Below are 27,352 nucleotides of genomic sequence, written 5' to 3'. Positions count from 1 at the left end.
TGCAGAAAGTCATTCTTTAGCTCAAATGATAATTTAAGGCAGTTTTGTAGAGTTGTTTATTGAGTTTAGCTCAAATTCTGCAACGCACATTTCAAGCTGAAATCGTAAAAAAGCAGTGGAATGCATTGGGCTAAACAGATCTTTAAATGAGTCCTTAGACTACTGCTGTTGTGTTTTCAAAACATTTTAGATGCTTCAGTTTTGCTTGAGCGCAAACCACTTATGTTGAGAAGGAATGACTGTCATATTGATTTCATTATGTGTCATTGTGTATTCATCATCTTTTCCACTGCTCGTTATGTGTTCAAGGTCACCGTTTTGTTTGTAACTAACATATCACATCAACGAGCTGGAAAACATCTTGTTGCTGTGGTTGTTGGGGATTTGAGGCAGAACTTACTGCGTTGGTGACATCTATTTCGTAGACCCTCTGAAACGAAATGCGGTCAAAGAAAACAAGCTTCCCATTTCCTTCATCTTTCTTCACCGACGTCCCCGTCACCAGAAGCTTGTCATCTGGGCTAAAACAGCAGTCGGTCCTAACAGGGAAAGTTACAGACATGCATTATTGGGTAATAATGCATATGTAAGCACTTACAGCAACAAACAGGCAGATTATAATTAAGATGACAGTTAAGACTCTCACATGGAAAAGTAGTTTGTCAGACCACTAACTCCATTCACTGGCTTCCTGAAGTTGCGTATATCCCACATCTTGAGAGTGTCATCGCCTAGGGGGGGGGAAAAAATAACAGTTGGGGACAAAAGGCAAACTGTAAATTGTGAGTCACCACAGACAAAACTTTCCTGAAGGTTATTTACTTTACTATAGTGCAGCGCATCCTCCTTAACATAGAACAAGGCTGTATGAGTTATTTTTCATTTACATTACAGAATAATGTGAAGCGGAGGTCTCCTATGCAGAGTTATTCCAGTTTACCTTTGTGCTAGACATCTCTTCTCCAGATTACATACCAAGCTAAGACTGCAGGGTGTTGCTGTTAATGATCCATGCTTATTTGTATACTCAGACTGAAAAGCCACTGCTTCCCAACAGTGATCTTTGACCTTAAAACAGACCCTCTTAGCTTGGGTACTGATGACCAGAACTTCAAATTGTGGCTGTTAAGCTTGGCAGATAAGGGTAAGGCTTTTTTAAAAACTTTATTTAATGTTCTGTTTTTTTTACCTCCACGTGAAGCAAGCATCGTGCCATCATAAGAAAAGCTGAGGCACGAGGTGTCCGATCCTGGGGTGTGGGCTTGCCGACAGTGGAACTTTGTATGAACCTAGAAAGACGGAAAAAGAGAAAGCGACGCATTAGCGACATCACTTTCTACAAGCCATGGTGCAGGTTTATGGTTTCATAATGATGTATATTACAACTGCATGATACAGATCCTATCTAAAGATCCCAGTTCGCTTCTGTTTGTTTTGCAAGTGACACAAATAGAAAGAACTGGACAAAAATGTTAAACATGTTAATATTTATCACATAAACATCACAGACAAAGCGACAGCTAGAAAAAAAATGCGATAAGTCTTGATAAGTAGTTTTTCCATAAACACAACGTTTTTTCGGTCAATATTAATCATCAGTGTTAAAAAGAGTTATTACAACCTCTTGATAAACCACTGCATGGAACTGCCACTGCTCTGCTTCAGTAGCAAGACATTTTAGTCTTGCTGTAGTAACAAAAAGACCTTTTCATTCCCTGTGTTTTCCAAACAACACACGGTTCCCATTTGCACTATGAGCACCAAATTATATATTTAACTATAAAGCCCTCTTAGAGCCTATGAAATACCAACAAGACACCACACTCTCCACTCTTTTCAGCAAGACCACAGACATTTATCTTGGCAAGTTTTTAAGTCCCTGCCTGACAGATGGTATTTTGATTTTTTCCTACCTGAAATGGTATTCTAATACTCTTACTGCACACAGTTTAGTAGCCTGCAACAGGCGAAAGACACACTATCACTGCCAGGGGTCACTCTTTGGTATATTAGCCATCTTTGAATGAGTGGTTTGCCACAGTCGGCACCCAGTAACAACAACTAGCAATGCACAATATCAACAATTCCACTTCTCGACAACATGTGCAACAAGCATAGATGACAGTAGCAGCTAGTGGAGTGGACAAGATTATTTTTCATACTCTTCAAAGTGTGGCTATTAAGTATTAATTTAATAATATATGTTCTGTTCAATTTTTAATTATTATTATTTGAGGAAATAATTTGGCACAGAAATTGTGAAATATTAATGGGCTCTGGTGCTGCTGAGTGACTGCTGCTCGTCAAACACATTTCATTCCAATGTTGACCCTGTGCTAACTTGCATATGACAAATAAAACTGAAACTGAACTAAACTGAACTGGTGCCACTAATATATGGATTTTCACAAGGTTCTGTTTCTGAGCCCTTAATTTCTACTTACACGTTGATGCTTTGCCATAATATTTTTTTTTTAAATCCTTATCATTTTAAGAAGCTTATGTTCAGTAAGAGAGATCTATGTTCAGTTTGGTTCCAGTATTCCTGGGTGCTCGGGCTAATCAACTGTTTATATCAATCTCAGCTCTGCAGTCATCACTTTGGCCCAATCATTTTCTTGCCTGCCTTCTGCGAGCCAATCAGACTCTGTTACATGTGCTTTAAATGCCATTGCGCTTATGTCATTCTGCCCTTTGTGCATCCCGCCTCAACTCCACCTCATCCTAGTCAGTAAGAGACTGGGATGATCAGCCTGCTTCATCTCTGCCACCGCCAGTGATTACACACTTCCATGAAATGCTCATGACACACAGTTATAGTTTCAAGCTAATGGAAAACAAGGTCTACATATGCACAGCTGATTCCAGTAACTGGTTGGCATAAGACTAAGCATTTAAAATGAAAAAGTTTATTATCATAGTTCTAACTTAAGCGTAATTACCCTCGATTTTACCCATTATCATTAAATACCTCAGTGCTGACTAGCATAATAACTGTTATTCAGTCATAATTTTCCATTGGGTAAGAAGCCGGGTACACCCTGGACAGGTTGTCAATCTGTCACACACAGACAGGCAACCAATCACACCCATGTTCACACCTGCGGTCAGTTTAGACTCATCAATTAACCTAATCCCATGTATGTCTTTGGACTGTGGGAGAAAACCCACAGAGACATAAAGAGATCCACACGGGAAAGTCCACTTCAGACTGGAGTCAAACCCAGGACCTTCTTGCTGTGAGGCAACAGGGATAGCCTCTGCCTCCTGTCATATAATTTTCCAGTTTAAGACAGAAAAATGTCAATCATTTTTATTTGGCAGGAATTTAGAAACTGTACTTTATGCTCAAATGTGAAGATTTCTTTTGTCCCGTGTGAATGTAAACTGAATACTTTTTTTGGGTTTGATTTTTGTTTTTACTGAATCAGCATATTAGTTGACTTTTGAAAATAACTGTTATTTTGCTAAATGGGTATGTGCAATTCTAAAACAGAGCTGGTACAGTTGCATCCCAACAGGCTACAGGGCAAAAGCAGCTGCAATGAAAACATAGGGGTAAATTGCACATCGCAAATTACAACCTTGAGGCAGCGTTTTCACTAAATTGTGAGTAAAGTTCTGCCCTTGTGAACATTTCCTTGGGATGTTGCTATATACAGAATGAGAACGTGATCCTACTCATCTTGGCTGTGATGACTAGCATGTATCAGTGAAAGCTAAGAAGGCTAAATGGCATTTCATTCAAGGTCATGGTATAGAGGTGAGAAAAGACAGAGTGAATGGACTTATCTTTGTAGTCTGCAGGGTAAAGACAGATAATAAGATTTAAACGATTATTCCTGACGATTCCCAGCCAATTCAAATGTCTACCCTGTATAAATAGTGGTTCCCAACACGCCTGTACCATTTCTTGCACTTCCTGAGTGCAAAAAGAGCAAGAGATTAACAGAATTGTAGATTTTCGTCTAGAGATGTTTTTTTCCCATTGCTGATTCATCTAATAATTTTCCAAATCAATCAACTAGGCAATCCAAGAGCTCATGGGGATATCCAGAATGCTTGCCCCTAGTAACCATCCCTTCTCTCTGCTTCCTCCCGTTTACTTCCCAGCGCCTTTTACCTGAGAACAGTCAGATTTCAAAGATCGATCATTAATAGGCGCTGATGAAGCAACAGTCTGGGAAGTAGGCTTGCTAACACTCAAACAAACATAACCTTGGTTTATATAGCTCCACTTTCATTAATCCCAAACGGAATGCAAATAAATCAGTGGAAAGAGAATTGCAGAAACGCAGGCTTTAGACCAAAAAAAAGAGACGGATAAGGAATTTGAAGCACACAGTGTGGAAGACAGATAAGGCAGAAATATAGAGAAAAGCTGGCAAAAACTGCAGGAGAGAGTGGCGCGTGAGGTGAATGAGTGATGTGCCCTGGCGATAACAGAAGGAAACGAGGCCATACTTCACTTCCAAAGTAAGTGGAGGGAAGTTATTAACTTGCACGAGACAGATAACACTGTTACCTTGGACTGTAGATAACGTGGATTACACTTCTTCAGGCCTCGGCCATTTAGTCTCTGTAGTCTCTCCTGGAATAATTTTCTGCTCCCCATCATCATTTTACTCATAGATTGCCTCTGACTTATTTCCATTTTTCTCCACAATTATCTTACAAATATCTGCCTATTCATTTTTTACTGCACCAAAATTGACTTGGTGGAAAGTGCGAAGCCAAGAGGTCAATTTAATACAGAAACTGGATTTTTTTTAATCTTATGCAAGCTATTTCAGTGCTAATAAGTAGCAGATAAAACATAACATATAATATGCGTAGCCCTTGGAAGACCCCATTTTAATCCTGCAATCACTTGCAATGACCATTGTGACTACTGAGCTTTGCAAATGGGCAATAGGGGCGTATCCAAACATGCATTCATGTAACTCTGCACCCATTCTATGGATGGTAACCACCAACTGGGTGGAGTCAGGACACTGTGAACAGGAGGCTTTTGCTCATGAACCGTTTTCTTGTAATTATCTTGTCTTAGCATGTTGCTCAGTTGCACACCATGAAATTAGCCAGCGGAGCAGATATGAACTGAGGCTCCTTTTAGGGGTTTGCAGGAAAATGTGCATAAGCGGTGCAGTCTCAGGGTGAGAACAAATGGCATCAAACATGTAAATATTACAACATAAATATTCAGCGAGGGGAAGGTGATGAAATCTTCTTTACATAACTCCACGAAAGAACTGCACAGATGTGCTTTTTTCCCATCTGAATCAACCTGTTCCGTGACCTCAAAATGCACAGCCGCAGTTTTCGTCAGCTCGACTAATAAGAAAAGTTATGAGTACTTGTTCAACCTGTGATGAATCACTCCGCGATGTGGTTTTTCTTTCATCTTTTCATCTGACATCTTTCTTTCTAAGATGAACACCATCTGCTGTAAGCACATGCTGTGTTTTGACCCCTTTCATGTCCTTTTGTTACATTATACTTTTGTCTGTGTGTTTTCTTTGAACTGAAAATACGTTTCAGCACTTCCTTTTGTCATCCAAACAAACAACCAGACAGCAGATAGGAAAACCCTTGCCTGAATCTGGAGTAAATTATCAAAAAATGAAAAGGAAAAAACTGAGAAAAAGATGCTAAATGGGTGTAAATATAAGACAGAGGTTTTTTTTTTTCATAAATAGTTTATACAGAAACTGGGGGAAAGCAGCACCTTTAATACGTAGTTTGTGGTTGTTCTAGATGCATACTGCAAACATACACCCCCGTCAGCTATTTCTAGATCATATACTGCTGTTGTGAAAGCTTGAGTATTTATTTACTGTCCTGATGTTGGCTGGCATTAGCAGATGCCATTGCGTTTGCTTCCTGTGCTAATCTACACAGCCGGCCTGTGAAACCAGATTCTCGTACACTGTTTGAAACTTCACTCGTGCCTTGTGACATCCTCTGTAAGCTATAGCCTCTTCTCCAGCCAGCAGGCACGAAGCTAAATGATTAAGATTTTTTTCAGAAAGCTAATGTGCGTATTTTTATAAACAGCATCCAGTAAATTATGAAAGTCTTCCATATATGCATGCACGTATGCGCGCACACATTCGGCAGCACGAGCTGATACATAGCTGAAGGAACACAGCATTGGGTTTCATCCTGAGCAGACTATGATAACAATCTACCGCAGCGCCAACTGTTCCAAATCACGCTATCAGAGCATTACATAAATACTGCAGGGCTCTTTATCTCAGCTCCTTTCATACTTTTACAACAGCACACCTGAAAGACTTGATGAACAGTGTTCAGTTAGTTTCACATCTCATTCTGACCTCTGTTACTCCCTGAGGATCGAGTGGCCAAACCACAGTCCTAACAGCTGCTCTGATCTTTCATGGAAATCAACAAGTGGTGGTGGCGAAGAGGTTCTAGATAATCCAAATGTTCGCTATGGTAAAGTAACTGTATTCCTCTATGTCTCAGTTACAAAAGGCTATAGATGGCAGGAATATTTTGCACATGCTTCTCTTTTCTTCCAAGTCCCTTCAAGGTCAAAAAAGGACACAACAATGAAAGCGTTGGCATTGCTTTCCACTTCTCTAACATCTTTTAGTGGACCTAAGACTGTATGTATAAGACAGAGATAGTCTTGATGTTTTGAAAACTTACGTGATGAGCAACGGGTGGATCTGACAGTAATCTAAAAGCGAGTGACACTAGGGTCATAAATTCAGAGAACAAAATAAGCTATAGGCTTCTCTATAATGGGGATTTCTTTTTTTCAGTTAGAAGAGTTGCCTCCTGCTGGGTATTAGAAAGAATGCAGGTTTAAGGCGCTACCACAGTGGTTTCACTTTTCAGACATGTCTAATCGTCGATACACCGCCTATGAGAAGTCCCATATACAGCATAGTCAGACAGAGAATCAAAGTGTGTGGCAATGAGAAAAACAATGAGCAAGTCAAAATGACGGGACTAAGATATGACTAAGATGTCATAAATGTTTATGATTATGATGTCTCTAGAGTGCTTGGTGGATTTATTCATTTTTAGATGCTCTCACGTGTTGTCAAATCCTAGATCATTTAGAAACATGAGTTGACTTTAAGAGGTTCTGATCGCCTTTCCTAATTTATCTTTGAGCACCCACTGGATTTACTACTTTACAGTGAAAATACTATGTTCTGAAGGTGCGTTAATCAAACTTCTAGAGGACCCTGCACTGAGAGGTTCATGGCAGTAAGCTATTCAGTGGCATTTTAATAGCTTCCCTTGTAATCAGTGCTAATTTCGTTGACCAATACTTTTCATCACAGTTTTATTAATGACAATTTTTTTTCCTGGTGAAAGCAAGACGATAACTAAACAAAAGCTAATGCACAAGTTAAAAAAAGCTGATGAAAGGTGTTAACACTTTCATCAACGAGCAAAAACGAGAGGCATGCTGGAGAGACGAGATCCAATCGAAACTAATTAAATTGTGTAGAAAGGTGGGACGCATTTGGAAGTGATCCAATCAGAAGTGATGTCCTTCTATGGTAAGGTTAGATGAGCACATTTAATCTGTCCCCAGGAAACGGTACAACTATTTACTGTACTCCTTGTTTCTAATGAAAACTCAGCAAAATGTTAACGCTTTGGAGGAAGAGACGGGTGGACATAGGGACACATTTCACACGAAGCAGATCTCACAGGTAAAAAAAAAAGTTTACACTCTATATTTTGGTCAACTGAATCAACTTTAGATTTAGTCTACTGTAATCTTATGACATTTAGTCTAATAAAATGAAACAATTCAGATGCTTAAATTATGAATAAAACTAAATGGCATTTTAATAAAAAAACAAACTATGACTAAAACAACCTCAAAATCTGTTGTCAAGATTAATGCTGCTTGTTTAACTTCCCAAACAAAAACCTGATCTATGCTATGAATTTTTAAAGGTCTTTTCCTAGTTTGAGGATCTCATCGGTATATTTGATGTCTCTGGCAAGACAAAAACCTTGACTTACTAATCATTAAGTAAGTCAATGTTCTCACACATGTAATAATGAAGTCAATAATGAACTACCTCTGAATATCTTTCTTTTCAATTAATATCTCTATTTCAGATCAAGTGGAAAACTAATTTCAGCTATGTTCAACTCCTACACTTACCAAACCGAAATCCACTTCTAGACAGAAAAAGCAGTGTTATAAGAGTGATTAATGGAATGAAATTGAGTCTGGACTCTTAATTACTTTTATATCAAGAGTAATATAAGATCAAAGTAAGACACAGCAGGACCAGCTTAACACTTACTGATTGCTCTTATTCAAAAGCTTGAAAGTGTGGCAGATTTTTTTTCTTTTTGCTTGCATATCTGATTCACCACCTAACCGTAATACTCTGCACTGTGTAGTTTTTCAAAACCACCTCTTTTGGGGTCCCACTTTGAAGTCTGGAAGCATGTAAGTTCACCTATGACGCCATAACATTCCTCAGGTCTCTGTGGTAATGTTTTGGAGCAAAAAACCTGGACCATCAATGCACCCAGTATCACAAAGTGCACATTACCTGGCAACCATTTAAATGCAGTCTTGCAATCCTGGCACCGACCCCTTTGGTCAGGGAATGAACATGCAATCACCCTCTGTGGCAGTGCACCGAACGAGACCTACTTGACTCCCATCGCAGGATCAATCAACTCATGTCAGGGTTCAAGAGCGCGATGTGTCACTCTCAATAGCTTCTCTTCAGACTGAGCCATAGATCAAGGTCATGTATGAGATTGATCATGATTGATCTGCCTGCATATTCTTGCCATGAGTAATAGTGGCAATACAACAGCAGATAGGCCTCATTTAAAAGCGGGGGGAGGGAGCAGCAATAAAAGCATCGGGAGGTCAACTCCTTTTTAGGCTTGTGGCTAAATTCGAGTCAGCAGCACAGGTTGCTGATTAGGGCAGAGGGCACCAACTAAATTCTTGAGCCATTCAGAGAGGACAGGCTCCAGTGGTCAGGAAACAGCCATGACTATTGTAAGCTGCTATGGGACGCAGGGTAAATATTTAGCTTGGAGAAGGAGGGGTAATAAATTTTGAGAGCTTTAACCCAATTGCAAAAAGCATGCTGCTGTGAGCAGCACAGGGGTGGGATGATGGGTGACTGGAGCAGAGAAGGGAGTCTATATAAAGTGGGGTTCATAGAAGCAAAGACTTACAATAGGAAAGCCGTTAGAGCCACACAAAAAAAAAAAAAAATCATACAAACTACACTGTATTTGATTATGAAGCCGGTTGTTGGATTAATTAACATGACGACTACTTCCCATTTCCCTAATCTGGATAAGCTTTTATGCCCAATGAGTCTGTTCCAACTCACTCACTACAGCTTACTATTACTATTTCTGTTCTCACACAAAATAACAAAAGCATTCACCCCTGACCACAGATAGAGCTGAACAGATGAAAGGATATGAAGTGGAACAAAAAGAATTAGAGAACAAATGTACTGAAAAATAACTTATTATTCTTCAGATAGTTAAAATTAGACTTATACTGACAAATAGTCAAAAACTGTCCTTAAACTGGCTTCTACTAAGCAGTGTATATGTTTAATAGAAGCATAATGAATAATCCTTATTCAATTTTATGTTCAATCCTAAAATCTACGTTTTCAGCGTTTAAGGACTCTCTGATGACAAAATATCAGCCTATAATCTCCCAGAATGCAATGATGCCTGCTAAATTGATTGCTGTAGGTCCACTAAACTCTTTTTCCCTTTCTCATCTTGCCATCCATTCATGGGGGTAAATGTTTTGTGTGACTAATGAGAAGAACAATAAACTGTCAGATATGCCTTGTCGCCAATAAACAGGAAACAGCAGCATTTGGAGCCCAGGCAATGACATCACATCACTGCGACAGTCATGAAGGAGAAAAGATGAAGCAAATTAGTAAGACATTGAAGAATGTGTTACGGAGTAAGAATCAGTGAAAAAAACTTTCGAGTCACCCAAAAGATCTGATGGACGTCATGCTTTCTCAACCCTGAATGGAAGTCATTTTTATCAACAGTGTTGATTTGTCAAATAACTCAAATGAAAAGAGCCAAATAAGTGAGTGCACTGCTTGCCAGAAGCCAAGATCAACTATTACCTCAACGATGTGAATCTTGAGGAAAGGAATGTACACTTTGATCACTTAATTTCCTAATTACCTAATTAAATGGAAAATGTGCAGGGGGAAATTGTGATTGGGCCTCCCAGCAACTTTCATGTAACTCACCTCAATCATTAACCATCAGTTAATTCTGTTACATAAGTAGCTCTTTCAAGCCATGCTAGGGGAGAGGCTCTAGGGGGGTCATAACATGTGCTGGCTTTCCCCCAGTATCAACATCAGATCAAATATTTGATCACATCAATACTTCAGACTGGGCTACTTCCAGTTTAGACAAAAGCATTTTAAATTCTTTGGGCTTAGCGATTTGCCGACCTCTGACCTCTCTGGCCTGTGACCTGAGTCTCATGACTCTGTACTTGAGCCCATAAGAAAACAGACATCCAATGTTTACAATCCACTGCACATTGCCGGCGGCTGGCATGCGTTTGTGTTTTAAAACTCACACTGAGGTTTCTGTCCCAGATCTGGATGGTGCCATCTTGGCAGCCCGCTGCGATGAGCTTCCCGTCGCGGCTGTAGGTGCAGCATGTGGGGATGACCTTCTTACCCTGGAAGGAGCGAGGCTTGAACACAGACTTGTGCTTCTTCTCTGAATTGAGGTCCCATGTGCGCACAGTGCTGTGAACAGACAGATCATTTCATTTATCCTAACCCGGTTGTCATGAATCACTCAAAAAACGTCCGTCTCTCACAACATATTTGTTCTTTAACACCTGCATCCACCATAATAAATCAGAACTGTGGCGATACGGTGTCCCCCGTCATTTCGTGAAACTTTAGGTCAGGCAGCTCTGTGACGCAGGGTGAGAAGTTTTGCGAAGAGCAAAACAGTAGATCAGTCTGACAGGTATGTCTGAAGCGTCCATGAAGTCCTGATTCTCTTTCCTACATCTGCTGAACACATTACACAACCTGGAGCACTGAGAGTGGGGGTTTGAATGCAGACCCGTCGTAAAATACAAATGAGAGATTTCATTCCAAAACATCATAAAATGAGAGTAAAACAATAAGCCCTCATGGATACAGGTCAGTCTGTGTAACACTTTACAGTTCTTTCCTGGATCGAAACCAAAAATGAGCTTGAAACTTTCTGCGAAGGCACCATTAATGCTGTACGATCTATTCATGCTTTGAAGCTACATATGCTGTCATACAGAGGATAAACCTATTTATTGATTGATTTATCCACTAAAACTGCATAATGACAAATGTTGCTAGCTTAAAATTCAGAATGAGCATTCATCTAAAAAAAATGCAACAAAAATGCAGTTTTAATACTTACATTTTTGTACATTGCAAATAAATATAGAGTTTAAATGATGCTTTTATCTGCCTTTCTCCTTAATCTAGCTCTGCATCATCTCAGACTGATAAAGCAAAGATGGCAAAAAATCATAACAGCACTAACTCAGGTGCCCACCAGTGATGAGACAGACTTCACCTCCCACATTTATTTATTGGAAGGGTGTTAGTACACATCGACATGCCAGCACCTCACATGCTCCCACCAACATTCGTGACAGACACGGTTCATCCAAATGTGTCTGTGAACCCACTGCCTGCTTTAGTGGGTATCTTGACCTCTGGGTCACGGGGTCAGCAGGGGAGTATAAACATACAGGCAGGGCTGCTACTAACAGCCAGGGAAGGATTCCACTGTGGCCGGCTACAAAATCACAGACACACACACTCAACTGTGTTTGGATAAGTCTAACAATGTGATACAAATGCCAGCTGAAGACATATGGTTTGAGTGAAAACCTGCAAGGGTCAAATAAAACTCTGATGCATAGTTGTGTTTAAATCCACATAACATGAAAGCTGTTAAATCACAGAAAAGAAAAAATCCTGCTGGGAAAAAAGTGCAAAGGCCACATGTATAAAATCATATTTTCCAATGCAAACTGGAGGCTTCTGCACTGTACAGTAAGCTGTTTACACAGCAGATTTCCATGTGTATGTGTGTGAGTGAGGGATAAAGAGCGATAGCCACAAACTCAGTGACATATTGGTCCACCTGCTGCCTCACACAGACATCTCAATTCTGTTTACAGGAGACTGTGGGCGAGTGTCAAGCCAACAAAGACAACATGACCTTTCATGTACCACACAAAACCTGGAATGGTATTTATCATAAGAAACTCTTTCCAAAACATGGCATTGCTGGCTGTCAGAGGGATAGAGCAGAGAGGCTGGAGCCCACCAGTGCTGAGCAGAGCGTAAGTGATGGGGAAAGACTGCACACAGTCACTTGTCGGGAGTAAGATGCTTGTGGGAAACTGAGGGCTATCTAAAGGGGTTCATTTTAGTTTTAACCTCCTAAGACCCGAACTCTTCCACTGCATGCATTTTTAATTTCTCTTTGATATTTGGGCATATTGGGGCCCAATGAATGTAAAAACAAAAAATTACCAGATTTTTTTTTTTACCTTATTTTTGTTTTTAAGAAAAATAAGAGCCACATATGAGTATATCCGTTTAAAATTTTGATAGAACAGTAGCAGTATAATGTCCTTGTAAGTGGATATTGGGCCCTTGTAGAGCAAAATTCAGTATTTTGGTCTAAATAACCCAAAATGGATGGTTGGGTGAAGGGGATAACAGGTATATATTAAAAAATGATACACAGCATGAACAAAAAACATTAGCAGGTAATAACATTGTCATTTCCCATTTCTCAAAGGCCTGTTTTCCCTTCAATCAGCAGCCCCCTTTTCTTGCACAAACGCTTCACAGGCAGAGGGGTGAATGCAATAAAATGAGACCCATTCAACCTCAGTCATGCATGTGCACTTTACGAGGTAGCACAGTCGTTGACACATCAACTGAGGAGTGACAGCTCCCTAGGCCTCGGGTTTTATCTGTACATCAGGTTATAGGCCCAGTGGGGGTGACGGCTGCTAGGATCACCTTTCCAGATTACGGGATGAAGAAGAGAGACGGAAAAGAAGAGCGTTCGTCTTGTTTAAGGTTGTTTATTGGTCGAATTCCAGTGATAGACTGAATTGCCTGTTTCCTGGTTGACTGACTAACTGGGGCTCTGTTATGAGAAAGGAGGATTAGGAGGGAAGATGCTCAATCTTCCATCACAGCTAAAGAAGATAACAGAGGGATTTAGGAGGCATGCACACAATTGTACCCAAGCAATGAATCAAAAGGAGGAAGATTGTGGCCATTGTGGCACAGATGGGCTGTGGGTACAGTGACAGACTCATTCACAAAACTTCACAACATTTTCACAACATTGTTTCTGCTCAGTAGCAAGGCGGGTGAGACCATACACTACAAAAGGCAAAATGCCTAGAAAAATATCTCTTGAGCTTGAGTCAAGGCAGGTTTTCAGATTTAATCAAGCAAAGGTGTGATAAGTTGCGACCCAGTTCGCTGACAAAAGAAACAAACACTGTATTTCACAGCTCTCACAGTAAAAAACTAGAGGCTACTGTCAGTCAAAAATTCAGCCATGGCTATAAATTGAACAAAAAGGATTAATGCACTCCTTAAAGCTATGGTATGTGCATTCGTGGGCAGAATATGGAACACTTGCAATGTAAGGTGGGAAAGAGTTAGCTAGCAGATCATTACATGAAGGAACCTTTTAAAAACAAGCGCGTTCATGCTCACAGGTGTACACACGGGTGCTCACACACACAAACGACACCCTTTTTGGCTCCTACCACAAAGCACACTGTGTGCTGTCGATCTTACGTGCTGCACAATAATGTTTAATATTTAGTATTTACTGTTATATTCCCATATATCATCATGATGTTGTTTATTGTATTGCTCTCGTTTTCTTCTGCTTGTTTACTTTTTTCATTCTCAACAGGTGAAACTAAAAAAGTATCTATTGTTAGCTAGTGTTTTCTCTTCTGTTTTTTTTTTTTTTATCTCCATACAGGTGATCCAGGTGTTTTGTTTGTTTTTCTTTTTTTTCTTCCCCCCTTTCTCACCATCTCTTCTCCCCTCTATTTTTCTTTCCCTCCCTCTCTTTCTTTCATTCTTTCTCCCTGTCCTATCCCCCAGTCATGTCTGTCCCGTCTTTAAAAAGCGAAAATAAAATAAATACATAATTATAATAAAGGTCAATCAAATGGACCAATATAGAAAGGCCATGATGATCCACTTGGTAAAGTAAATCCACTTGGCATCTTTCTTGGCCTTCAGACAACAATTCTGAAGGCTAAAGATCCAAACGGGACAGGCAAAAAAAAAAAAAGGTGGGAAAGAGTTGGAGATGTGCTGGACTGTGGATGAACCCATCCAGTTCAGTGAATTGCCCCAACATGCTCACCCACACTTTGAGGAGTCATTCCTCATATGTCATCCATTTAACTCTCCTTTCCTTTAAAATTGAAAGTAAACTATTACCAAGGGCACTGATAAGCAACTGACTTGCTAATTCGTCAAGATCCGAGTGCTAGAGATGATCAATTAGCGCTCACAGCAGACAAAAGCAGAGAGAGGGAGAGACAGAAGTACGGCCTTACACAAAAGTACCATTCTCGCAAAACAAGATGAATTACTACCACAATTTATCCATGCGTTAAATCACAAATCTGCTTTATGTGACTTTGTGTTTGTCGATGCTCTCTAGTATGACACATTTCAAATCAAATGTTTAGTTTGAGCACATGACAAAGACAAACAATTTGTCAGCAGTAAAAGGCCCTGCCATGTTGTCCTCTGGGTCTCCTTGTATACAGCTACACATCCAAGTCCAGCTGCAGCCCTGACAGCAGGCCAGCGCGAAGGGAATCCCTGGCATTCAAACCTCCTGGAAACATTCCTCAAATTGTGTGTATTTGTGTGTACACATGTAGTGTGCTTCAAGACTCGACAGAAGTAACATGTGGGCCCAATTAGAACGTCGCCATTTGTCCTGTCCTCTGTGCTCCACTGGCTGAAATTTCAGTCGCAAAAAAAGGAACATAACATGGATTTTTAACCTTCTCCTAGGCACTATAAAACTACGTACGTAAAGCCAAGAATCACCAATGTCCTATCCTTCAAAACAACAACACAAATCTTTCCAGTGTTATACTTGGTAAACTGTTTTATGCCATGTGGTTAGTTAAGTGTTAAAGATTTGGTGCATTAGAAGTTTTTAAAAAAGCTCCTAATATACACCAAGTCAGAGCTATATTTTAACTTTTTTACTACTTCAAGATCAGCCCTGCCAAAGAAATACTTCCACTGAGAGTTAACCCAGCAAGTATTGCTTTCACTTTCTTGGAAATAAAATCTGTGGCTTTCAAACATTCACCAAAGACTCAGACGCAGTTAAAGTTGCTTCATACTTGTGCGGTTTGTTCCTTAGGATCAAACATGAATACTGTTGGAAAACACTGTTTCATTTTACAACTGCACGCTCTCAAACAGAATGACAGAAGAATGTGAAATGTTGACACACACAGCGCAACACTTTTCACTGACTGACTCGATTCGCACAGTTCTACTGAAGCCCTATTCAAGCCACAGTTTCTGAGAACACCCTGCTGCTATATTATCAGTACTTCCCTCTCATCCACTTCCTCCCAGGAGGGGAAAAAAAAGTATGGGTTAATGAAATCATTCAAGGCGCTGGGAGGTAGCCCTTAATGAATGAGATTCCACACTACTGGGGGATCTTTAATTAAGAAGCTGGGCGGTCCAGTGATCATGCTTAATAACCTATTCAAGTAAACACAACAAAGAGCCTCTAACTAGGCAGAAAGACCTGGAAAAGCCTGGATGTTGGTCTAATATTGAAGTAGACAGACAGCAGCTGACAGCCTCTCATACTACTGGCCAACTGCTGGCCCATTCTCAAGACGTCCACTGACTACCGCCTGGCCCCTGTGCAGAATCCATACTTATTCACTAAAGTGAATGGAGTGGATGGTGAGACAAAGAAAAGGAGGAAGACTGTCCTTAATAACTGAAGCATTAATAATCCATGATGAAAAGCATAGTTGTCTATAAGGTTTCAGTGATGGTACTGTGTGTTTCACACCTTCATGGCAACAGAACAGTCTCATTAATGTAGAAAGATCCATAGACAGTTAGATCCTCGACAAACCATCTGTGATGTTGTAAATCACTGAGTAAACCCACATAAATTAAAAGTGAGCAAACGAAAGGAACTAATATGAAGGGACAGCCTTCCAAATTATTATAGCCTGAGTCAAGCAAAAAACCCCACAAATATATATTATTAATATTTACCTTATTGTGGCAACTGTAGTTTAAGCAACTTATCACACATATCGCAATTTTAAGCATTCTTCTGCAAACCTTGTGTGCTTAAAGTTATCTGTTTAGGACTTGTAGTAACATGCAGTTTGCTCCAAAGCAACAAAAAGGAATTTTTGATTGAAAACATTGTAGGTTCAGGGACAGTGTGTCCACCAATAAAGTGAAATTCTGCACCAAGTTGCAAAGCACATTACCAACACAATAAGGTGGGAAAATGTAACCAGGAACAACCTCCTCCACCTGTAAATCAACATAGCCACCCCCCCCCCCCCCCCTTTTCTGTCTTTGCCACATCTCTGAGACTCAGCTTGCCACACCGACTGGGTCTGCTGCTGTGAACCTCTCCCGCATGCAGCCCCTCTGCCTATGAATGGCTCCCTGTGCGCTCCTCTCTGCTGCTCTCCTGTTAGCTGGCCAGGAGAAACACCCAATGCTAACGTGCCAGGGGAGGATTTCCAGAGCCTCAATGAGAGCTAATTAAACCAACCTCCACATCTGGGGGAGCAGTAACACTGGTAAACACTGGGCTGCGGGCTGCCCGCAAAGTCGGGCCCTTGTTTCTCCTTAATGATGATAGCCCTAGGTGTCTCTACTGCTGTCTGTCACACTCTCTTAGACTCATCAATGTGCTGTAGCTTAGTCATACTCTTTGCCTTACAAATGTTCCCGCACACCTATACACAGGACAAAGAATTACAGCTTCTACAGGTTTAGTGCTGATTTAAGGATGTCGCTGACTGTTAAAACTCTGCGGTCTGAAGCAAACAATATAAATATCTGTGTATGACAGCGGTTGATCTGGTCTAAATCACTGCATACAAATAAAGGGCTCCATTTGGACAACATCCAGTATAAATATGCCATGTGCAAACACACAGCTATGAGGCCATGCTACAATCTTCAGAGGCATAGTCTGGATTAGAGGACTCCCTGCTGGTGACGGAGGGGATGAGAGCGAAGAAAAGTCTGTTCGGTGAGAGCATTACTTTGAAAATCCGACAGTAAGAATTACTAAATATAATGCTGGACATTAATTTTGCATCAAAGAGGTGTGGCCTATGTATGATGGGTGTCACTGTGCTATCAGCAGTGCTCTGAAGATGAGAAAGGGTATTTCTCACTGACTGCATACTCTTCAATGTCCTGGGGGACTTTCTCAATGATTATTACTATAAATGGCACACGCTGGTTTGTAAAACAGAGACTCCTTGTTTTGCCTGTAAATGAAGTGTACAGGAAAGTAACCAGTTATTGTTTAGAAAGACCAGAGGCTTGTTTTCATTTAAAGAGATAAAATCAGCCAAGATCAAAACTCACTATACAAAATACACATGCTTGGTGAGTCACAAAGAGATTAGGCCCATCTAAAAGCCATTTCTGTTTTCTCCTCCCTGAAAATCAAGACGGCTCACTGTGAAGCTTAACAACTGGATGCACAACATGTGCAATGTAACAGCGCGAGAAAGACAACGGGGGCGTGGAGGCTTCTGCCTTTAACTCAAAGCTTACAATGCTTGGTTAAAACTTACCCATCATTGGAGCAGGTCATGAACTCTTCTTTAATCTTGGGATGCCAGCACCCACAATTAAGCATAGCTGTGTGGCCCTGAGAAAAAAAAGAGCATAAAGTGAAAATAAACAAATGCACACTTTTAACAAGCACTAAAATGACCCAATATCCTGTGGCTGGCTTCCAGTGGCTTTATTTATTTTGGATCCAGTGCACAGCAGATATTGAGCTTCCTTTTCTTCACAGCAGTTTTTAAACACTTTATATTCAAGGGCAAGCCACAGAAATAGTAGCTAGCATGTGCTGTTAGAAACTTGAAAGGAGATTAAGACATATTTCGTAATCGTGCGTACAAATAAAGAGTAAAGACAGCTGTTGTTTTTCCATTTTGGCAAAACTTGCAACACAAAAGGTCACCAGATAATTAATCCGATGGTGAATTTTCCAGCACTGTGCATTACAAATGTGAGTCCTTTATCCATATCCTTAATTAGGTTACACTGTAATACATTGACTTTACATTAACGTTCGGATTTCCTCGACATAAGTCTCACTTTACAACTGTGCTAGTGAACTCAGAGGCCCTGGAACAGTGAGCTCTTTGCTCTTTGTAACTTCTACACATTTCCTCTGCTGGAGAGTCATGTGGAGAATTACTCATAACAAATAACTTCAAAGCAGTATAACCCAGAGAGAGGCCTCTCTGGCTGCCAGGTCAGAGTGGAACACTTCAGTGTGCTGCGAAGGGGCTTCAGACAAGACATACTGCTATTTGACAGGATGCTCAAGAAGCAGAGCCTTGCATGAGCAGAAGCTGACCAAATGGCATTGGTATGTGTGGATCAGGAAGAGGGCCTGTCTGTTCACTGTCAAATACTTTAACAACACACCATATTAATAACTGATTAAGAATAATTGCATATGACCTGCTGTTTTATGACTAAAAAGAACTACAAATTGCTAAGCTGTTAAATTTTATGGTAAAATATGCACTCGCTATATGATCAGGAAAGTACAAATGGTCCGTGAGGCCCCTCACTAATTCCCTCCTCTGTGCAAAAACAGCAACCTTCAAAACAGCTTTGCACAAGTGTGAAAAAGGCACTAGCTTCCTTTAAAAAAATCAGATTCATCCTTCTCCAAGTGTTCAAAGCATAATGCATCACTGAAAACAATGTCTTTTTTTTTTTTTTTTAAATTACCGCAAATGTCATCCCAGAAGTAAAAGACAACTTTTCATGTAAAGGAAAAAAAATCTGCTTTTTCACAGGGTTTAATGGGATACCTTAGTGTCATGCAAGAAGCTCTCACCTGCAAGGCGTAGGGTCTGTGGTTACTCAAGTATGGGTAAGGTAATATTTTCAAGCAGGTAACTGGAGAAGAACTTACCACTGGCATTGAGAGTTAGGACAATAATCTCAAACTCATCTACAGTGGCTTGCAGAAGTATTCGGCCCCCTTGAACTTTCCCACATTTTGTCACATTACAGCCACAAACAGGAATCAATTTTATTGGAATTCCACGTGAAAGACCAATACAAAGCGGTGTACACGTGAGAAGTGGAACGAAAATCATACATGATTCCAAACATTTTTTACAAATAAATAACTGCAAAGTGGGGTGTGTGTAATTATTCAGCCCCCTTTGGTCTGAGTGCAGTCAGTTGCCCATAGACATTGCCTGACGAGTGCTAATGACTAAATAGAGTGCACGTGTGTAATCTAATGTCAGTACAAACAGCTGCTCTGAACACACCATCCCCACTGTCAAATATGGTGGTGGCAGCATCATGCTCTGGGGGTGCTTCTCTTCAGCAGGGACAGGGAAGCTGGTCAGAGTTGATGGGAAGATGGATGGAGCCAAATACAGGGCAATCTTGGAAGAAAACCTCTTGGAATCTGCAAAAGACTTGAGACTGGGGCGGAGGTTCACCTTCCAGCAGGACAACGACCCTAAACATAAAGCCAGGGCAACAATGGAATGGTTTAAAACAAAACATATCCATGTTTTCAACGGGCCAGTCAAAGTCCAGATCTAAATCCAATCGAATTTCTGTGGCAAGATCTGAAAACTGCTGTTCACAAACGCTGTCCATCTAATCTGACTGAGCTGGAGCTGTTTTGCAAAGAAGAATGGGCAAGGATTTCAGTCTCTATGTGCAAAGCTGGTAGAGACATACCCTAAAAGACTGGCAGCTGTAATTGCAGCAAAAGGTGGTTCTACAAAGTATCGACTCAGGGAGCTGAATAATTACGCACAATCCAGTTGCCAAGTAAATGAACGCATCTCTTAGGACTTTAAGGTTTCTCCTTAAATTAGAAAAGAAAAATGCAATTCTTTTAATTTAATGAAACATTTTTTCCTAATTCTGGTGTAATCATCAGAAAGCAATGGAAAATTACTCTTCTCCAGTAACTGCATTATGCTTCTCAGGTTCACAACAACAACTTGCGAAAGACTAAAAAACAGCAGATATCGATAACAAAAGTAAGCGCAAAGAATTATAATGACAAACAGACAAGAACGGATGGGCAAGCCCAGTTTTTTATTATCACAATTTCCTTAGGCCAGAAAAGTGTCTGTGTTAGCGTTTACATTTGGGAATACTGAAAGAATTAAGAAGAATAGTTTGTGCAAAAATTGGAACTAGTACGAAAATTATTTTCACCTGCTGATGGAAATTTGTCTTGTCTATAGTATTTATTCAGAGAAGTATCACTGACAGCAATACATATTCAGGGAGACAGAAGCAATACCATGTGATCATACTGCATGTACATACAGTGCAGGCCTGCGTGTGACAAATCTCTGCACACAGTGGGGTTAGTTAGGAAGGAAATTAGTTTTTGTCAACAGAGACAGAATAAAAGCAAGGACTTAATTATCACATAAGACACAGCTAATTGACTGGGACACCGTCACCCGTCCAAAACGCATTTTCACTGAACCAAACTCCCCCATCAGCACCAGATGTGACCGTGCAGGACAAGAATGTAGGACATCAAGGAAAACACTATTTGCGATCAATGGGCCTTCACTTCAAGTAATTCATATGGGTGGTATAAACCATGTCTAAATGCAGTGCAGCAGGCACAGATGCTCATTGACTACCAATATGGCCTTTCTTAAACACAATAAAATCCAAACATGGACACTCAATTAGGATCCTTCTTTGTAGATTCAGGTATGTGCAAGAAATGAACCGCGACAGTCCCGAAAGCATGTGTTCCTCTCTTCCTGAGTGCCGCTGGCTTCTCACACAGCACACACATCGTTATCCCCACATACAAAAACAAAACCAACTACACATTGCTACCATTATGCACTGGCAGGGTCAACCCACAGCGCAGAAGAACAGATCGTCCGCTGCATGTTTGGAATTAGCAGTGAATCCTGGGTAGACCGCAGTTGCTATAGAAATGAAAACACGAATACCTGCAACATTCTAGAGTATTACAACTTGTACCATATTTTTTTAATAAGATTTTACTATGATTAGGTGTGATTTTACTCTCCGAGATAAATGCTGAAATCTCAGAATACTTCGGCATCACAAAAGTTGGAAGTTGGAGTAGAAAATATGGGCTGTTAGATGATCAGTCACATCTGCAGTATTACAATCTGGCTTCAAAGAGAAAATCAAGGGGGCAGTGAAATGATAGCAAAATGTATCGTAAACATCTATAATAATAACCAGACTGACACAGTGATTCTGCATGCTTACAAAATGCGATAAAACAACAGATGATGAAGACTTTTTAGTGGATACATGTAGGTCGCTTGCTCCAACTATTTTATAATTTTATCATGTCTATTAAATATTTTTATAATTCTAACCAAGAGAGTGCCTCAGGAAATCTCTTGGTTAGACTTGCACTTGTTGAGTTGTTTCGCCGTACTGATGAGCACCTGTTTTATGTCATTTACAGAGCACTTTCTTTTTATTTATATTTTCTGAAGAACAAATTTTTCATGACTCAGATTAAAGCAGATGTGGAAACTGTAACAATGGAGTTACTTTTTGGCATAACGTGTGGCGTTTGACTGCAGTGAGCGATTATTACTGACATTTCTAGTAAACTTGTGTGTTCTTGGCTTCATTGCCACTCGTCTGATCCTCTTAGAGCGCATTGTTATTGTTTCGTTAGATTTTATTGTAGAAACTGACAGTCAGCAGTTTGGCATACCTTTGTGTTAGCCATATCCACAATGTACTGGTCTCCTTTCACACACTCCATGACACTGAAGCCATCACGGTCCAACACCTTGGCCTGTGCATTGCCCGAAACCACCAACATGACATCACCGGTGATGCTGTACTGCAGGGCCTTGATCTGATGGCTGAGGAGACACAAAAACAGCACAACAAAGACTGCTTCACTAAAACATTGTTATATAAGCTTTTAATTCTTCACTTTTTCAGGCACAAATAAACACCAGATAATTGCAACTATACGACCAAAACATCTCAACATCTGATGTACCTGATTATTTGTATGACTGGCCTACAACAATAAACAAAGACACCCAACTATAACAACAGCAGAATATTTCTAATAAAGTGTTTTTAAAGCATAAAAAAACAAAGCTTTCACAGAGAAAATTATCCACTGATAAAAACTGATGTTTTAAAAATAGGGGCAGGGTGCTGACATTGCGAGGTTAATGTGCAAATGCTTATTAGTCTGGAACCTCTCAGTTCTGCTTGGAGCATTATCAAAGGGCAAACCCTACAAACAGTTAGAGCAAAGCGAAGCGAGAGGTAGCAATCAGCACTGGAAAAATGTAAACATACTACAGTATTCACTAAAAATAACCCACCCCGTTTTAGATAACCGCTTCTGATTGGTCGAGCAAGGGCAAGACCAGGTGGAAATCTGTTTGAATGTGAGATCAGCTGCTTTCTGTCAGAGCAAATGAAACATGAGCCCTCAGATTCATCCAGTTCCCAGGCCGAGGAAGCTTCAACAACTTTCTATATGAAGCCCGGCTTGTTAGTAAACCAAACAGACTCCTAGATCACACTGTAATCAAATTAAATGTAGCGTTAATAAGGGGAAACCTGCTCCAGCTCAGCCCACTGCTTCCCAAAAGCAAAAAAGAATTTGATCTTTGATGATGGCTTTAGTTAAACACGGAGTAAACACACATGCAAACACACAAACAGACACATATCTTAACCATCTGTTCTCAAAAGGCTCATTTTGCATGAAAACAGAGGATGTCGCAGAGTTAGCATGAGGTTTGGTGATGTGTGTGTGTGTGTGTGTTTGTGAAAGTGTATACACTCTGGCACATGGAAATGCAGTCAGTGTAGTGGATGTTTACATGAAATTAATTATTGAACACGTGTCAAGGAGGTGTGTTGCTGTTCTCAGTACCACTCGCAAGGCTGCAGAGATCTGAAGGCCTGCAGAGCCTGGTCCATCCCAGCAAAATCCCAGAATCGAACATCATAATCATATCCACCAGACACCAGGCGGGCTCCAGAGGGGTCCAAGCCAAGAGCCGACACCTGAGGAAGCAGTTTGAAAACCAAGAGACAACTTATGAGCCTGTACAACTCAGAAAGCAAGCCGCTGCTGATTACTAGTTATAACACTAGAAATCTTTAACAATACAGTCATGTTGGCTTTGTTAAAAGGCACAGAAATAAATACAACCCAAATATTTTAAGTTTATTCTTCAATAATTTAGAACTAAACTGTTTAAAAACTGAAAAAGTGCTAGATCTGGATACCAGACTAAACAAAAGCAGAAAAGTAACAGCCTCACAGCTGCTCTTTTGGCTAAAATCAGTGAGATAAATGTTAACTGAAAATCCAATGAGAGGCCTCCGAAACCAGATGTTTGTGTGTGTGTGCGTAATATAAGCAAAAGTTGTACTGTTTACAAGCTTGTGATAAAAATAGAATTTTATTCAATGTCAACTGAGAATAGAGTTGTCACCAGCTCTAATTACTGGCTGGGTGTTAGAGGCGAAAGCCTTACCGTTTTAGTGCCATGCTGCAGCGTGATCTCATGAGTGTCTGGAATTTTTTTCACTGGATTCTGGGACAGAAAGTTGACATGAACGTGAGGAAAAGGCAAAACAACACAAGTCTATATTATGTCAATTGATCAAAGTGCAGCAATATGTATGATATTTTTACATTAACAGGTTGTGAGTCTAAGACATTTAACGACAGAAGTCATATTTGTGAATGGTTGGAATCTGACATATTGTGTAGATAGTACTTTCCTGTAAAAAGCAATACACACATTCTAAAAATCCTTCTAATTAAAAATTCAGATATTTTAGGTGTCATTGTCCTTTTGGTAATGTAAAGAAAACAAATGAAAAAAGCACAACTAAGAAAATAGGCAAAAAGTTCACCTTTTATCGTGTACAGTGCAAAACTAACAATGTTAATCTTTTCTCCTGCTGCCATCTTGTGGTTGGATTTTTTTTTAAAACCTCAAACACAGAACACAATGTTGGTTTTATATGTCGAGATTGTGATCTGTCACAGTAGGAAAATCACACTATAAATTGGCTCATAGTGAAAAGAGCTTTGAGTGGTCAGTATCAATGTAAAAGCACTGTGGAAAAAGCCAGTCCATTCCATTCTTCAGTATCTGGGTCCTGTAACTGTGCATGCTATTTCACCGTTCAAATAGCTATTCATTGTTTATTTTTATTTACTTTTATTACCCTGCAATGATAATAAAATAGTTCTTTTAGCGACACAGAGACAAGGTTAAGGGAATGTAACCAACGCGGAAATCCAAAAATTCAGCAGCTCATAGCCTAGTGGCAATTGTGCCACGTATAAGGAGAGAGCTGATTGGCTGAAAAGTTATCTTGTACAGGAAGAGAAACAAGAGCAGAGTTCACACCAAAGAGGAAGAGCAGCTTAAAAAAAATCAACATCTTCATAGTTTTTAACTCTTGGATAATTCATGGCAAGCTAAATAATGCAGAGCGCATGCACAAAGAAGGGTAACTCACAGTACACAGCTACAACATGGATCTGCAAAGCGCTGTATAACACTTATAGACTACTAACATACCACCATGGCCCAACATTTACTGAGAAAATCTTGCTTTCTTAATGAGCAAGAAGAAAGTCAACACTTTAGACAGACTAAGTGTAATCAGATATATGTAGTATGCTGTAATTCACAGCCTACTAAGAGATTGTATAATTCAGACATACATCATCGTCGTCATCTTGTGCCTCTCCTTCTTCATCATCGTCATCATCACTGTGAGCCGTGCTGCCTGTGTAACCTGGTGGAAGAGGTGGCCCTACGTGCTCATCATCATCATCATCGCCCTGCTGAGCTGCATGCTGAGGAGGCACCGGTGGCCCGATAAGCTCTGAGTCTGAATCAGAATCTGAGCCACTGTCACTGCTGCTGTCGCTCTTCTGGACTCTAAAAATGATAAAAAATAAATAAATGAGCTTTGTCAGACAAAGCAAAACATATTGTACACTTAAGTAGACAAATTGGAAGCCAGAACAGATGTAACAGTCAGTTAAGGATAAAACCTCATAAATGCCTCCCTACCTGGAAGAAGCAGCTTTTCCTCTCTGACTCTGGACTGACGGTTTGACTGACTTGGAGCTCTCCCCCTCCTCCTCCATTTCTATCTCCTTCTGCCGCTCCTCTAAGGACGCAATGATTCCAAATGCAATTAAACTCATCATGACTCCTAAGCAGGGTTATCACATTGCCAGTGATGAAACACTTACCTATCACACGCTGACTCCTCTCGATGGCTGTTCGCCGGGTCTGCTCAAAAATGGCATCAAGATCAAATGTGCGGGCTTTCTTACCTGGAAGATAAAAATAAAACTCGATGTATGACTGCAACAACTCAAATTGTCACTTTATCAGAGAATACTTTTTTTACGTTTATATTTTCTGACAAGTGTGCTGGACTACACATACCAAACCCAGAGAATCCCATGACAGATGCAATGTCTCCATCGTCACTCGTCTTGCCTGTTGCTGTAAAAGAGGTCAGTGCCTTGTTTACAGTGTTAGACTCCATAGTGACAATTTCCTTTTCAGATCGCTTCAGAATGCTTAAAAATGAAAAGTAATTCAATTTGGGAGGGTTTCTGTTTTCCTCTGTAGAGCAAAGAACAGCTTCAACATCACGTGTTTCAGTGAGATTAGGCAGACCAGGAAAAATACTGGGGTTACACAGACCTCCCAATTAGTAGACTCCACAACTAACTCCTGAGCCACTGTTCCTGTAGGTGTAATGTCCAGGTAACCCAGTGGTTTTATCCATATAGTGCATCAACCATTATATGGCTATGAAAGACATATATGTTGAGAGAGCATCTCTAACTCTATTGTTTATGCTTTGTTTAATACTCCACACTAGCAGCGTACACACGGATGAACAGAGGTATCCTCCTATGTCTACTCTGAATGTTCCAGTAATGTACAGTATTTCAATCAATAACCCCATCCTTTCCCTTTTCATTTATCATGATGTAAGACATGTAAACAATGTCAGTTCATATGCCAATATCCCTTAAAATCTGTCCCATTATTAAAGACTGGTTAAGGTACAATTATTTTATGTAAATTGGGACATAACTCTACATAAACTACGGACTATGGGGCTGTGAAAGCTAGCAAGCAAATAATCATGTACAAGAAATACTGATACCGACACAACAACCAATTTCCATATTGGCATGGAATTCATTCCGGGATTTATATGTAGGCTTCCGATAAGTGTGTTTAATCCACTTCAAATGCAATACAATATGAAAATACGTATGCTGTCCTCATTCCAGCTTACACAAAAAGATTTACAACTAGCAGTAGCTGTTCGTTTTTCCCCTTTTAAAGGGTAATAAGGATAAGATCAAAAGGGATAAAATGGGGGTAAATAAATGTGTGAACGTTGACAACAACTCGGCGTTTCAAATTATGCTATGGGAAACAGATCTCACATTATAGAAAACATTAGTTAAGCTAACAAATAAGCTAACAAAAAGAGCAACGTTGTCCATTTCTTCACATGTTGTGTTACTAAATTAATTTCACTAAGAACTCAGGACAGAGTTTATTGTAAGTGGTCATTCATGTTTAAAATTAACATAGTGTCCGGCTTACAGATAGACAAAGGCAAAAAGTTCCTACCTTCATCTCCTCTTTTGGAATCCATGTTTTCAAATACGAACGTTACCTTTGACCTCCGGACGTTCTCGTTGTACGTCTGCTGTGCGGCTCGCAGCGCCGCTGCTGGTGTGCTTCGGTATGACCTTGTTTTGATAAACCAATAAGTTGTCCAAGCCAATAACATATAAAGTAATAATATTTATCTCAGAACAAAGCATCGATGAAACAGAGGAGCTCACAATTCTTCTAATGTTCGAATTCATTGCAAACACTGGATTTATTTAGGGTGCATTTTTG

General features: G+C 40.1%; 1 protein-coding gene across 1 annotated transcript in view; it reads right to left on the bottom strand.

Annotated features, from left to right (window-relative positions):
* wdr70 (WD repeat domain 70) overlaps positions 1 to 27,161 on the bottom strand; it is a 42,656-nt gene extending 15,495 nt beyond the window's left edge. The window contains exons 1-13 of the mRNA XM_086300729.1: positions 27,077 to 27,161; positions 25,862 to 25,921; positions 25,663 to 25,746; positions 25,478 to 25,577; positions 25,123 to 25,342; positions 23,915 to 23,974; positions 23,305 to 23,438; positions 22,111 to 22,264; positions 17,942 to 18,018; positions 10,619 to 10,793; positions 1,190 to 1,289; positions 647 to 731; positions 401 to 539 (exon numbers count right to left, since the gene is read on the bottom strand). Coding sequence (XP_086156855.1) covers positions 401 to 539; positions 647 to 731; positions 1,190 to 1,289; positions 10,619 to 10,793; positions 17,942 to 18,018; positions 22,111 to 22,264; positions 23,305 to 23,438; positions 23,915 to 23,974; positions 25,123 to 25,342; positions 25,478 to 25,577; positions 25,663 to 25,746; positions 25,862 to 25,921; positions 27,077 to 27,101 — 1,413 coding nt within the window. The 5' untranslated portion in view covers positions 27,102 to 27,161. The remainder of the gene's footprint in view (positions 1 to 400; positions 540 to 646; positions 732 to 1,189; positions 1,290 to 10,618; positions 10,794 to 17,941; positions 18,019 to 22,110; positions 22,265 to 23,304; positions 23,439 to 23,914; positions 23,975 to 25,122; positions 25,343 to 25,477; positions 25,578 to 25,662; positions 25,747 to 25,861; positions 25,922 to 27,076) is intronic.
* Between the last annotated feature and the right edge of the window lie 191 nt (positions 27,162 to 27,352).

The sequence above is a fragment of the Aulonocara sp. 'chitande type north' Nkhata Bay genome, linkage group LG7 (genome assembly GCF_057382095.1).
Source record: "Aulonocara sp. 'chitande type north' Nkhata Bay isolate Kocher_YH1m ecotype deep benthic linkage group LG7, A_spYH_male_GT1.1, whole genome shotgun sequence".
Classification (NCBI taxonomy): Eukaryota; Metazoa; Chordata; class Actinopteri; order Cichliformes; family Cichlidae; genus Aulonocara; species Aulonocara sp. 'chitande type north' Nkhata Bay.
This window is presented reverse-complemented; position numbering and strand designations above follow the sequence as displayed.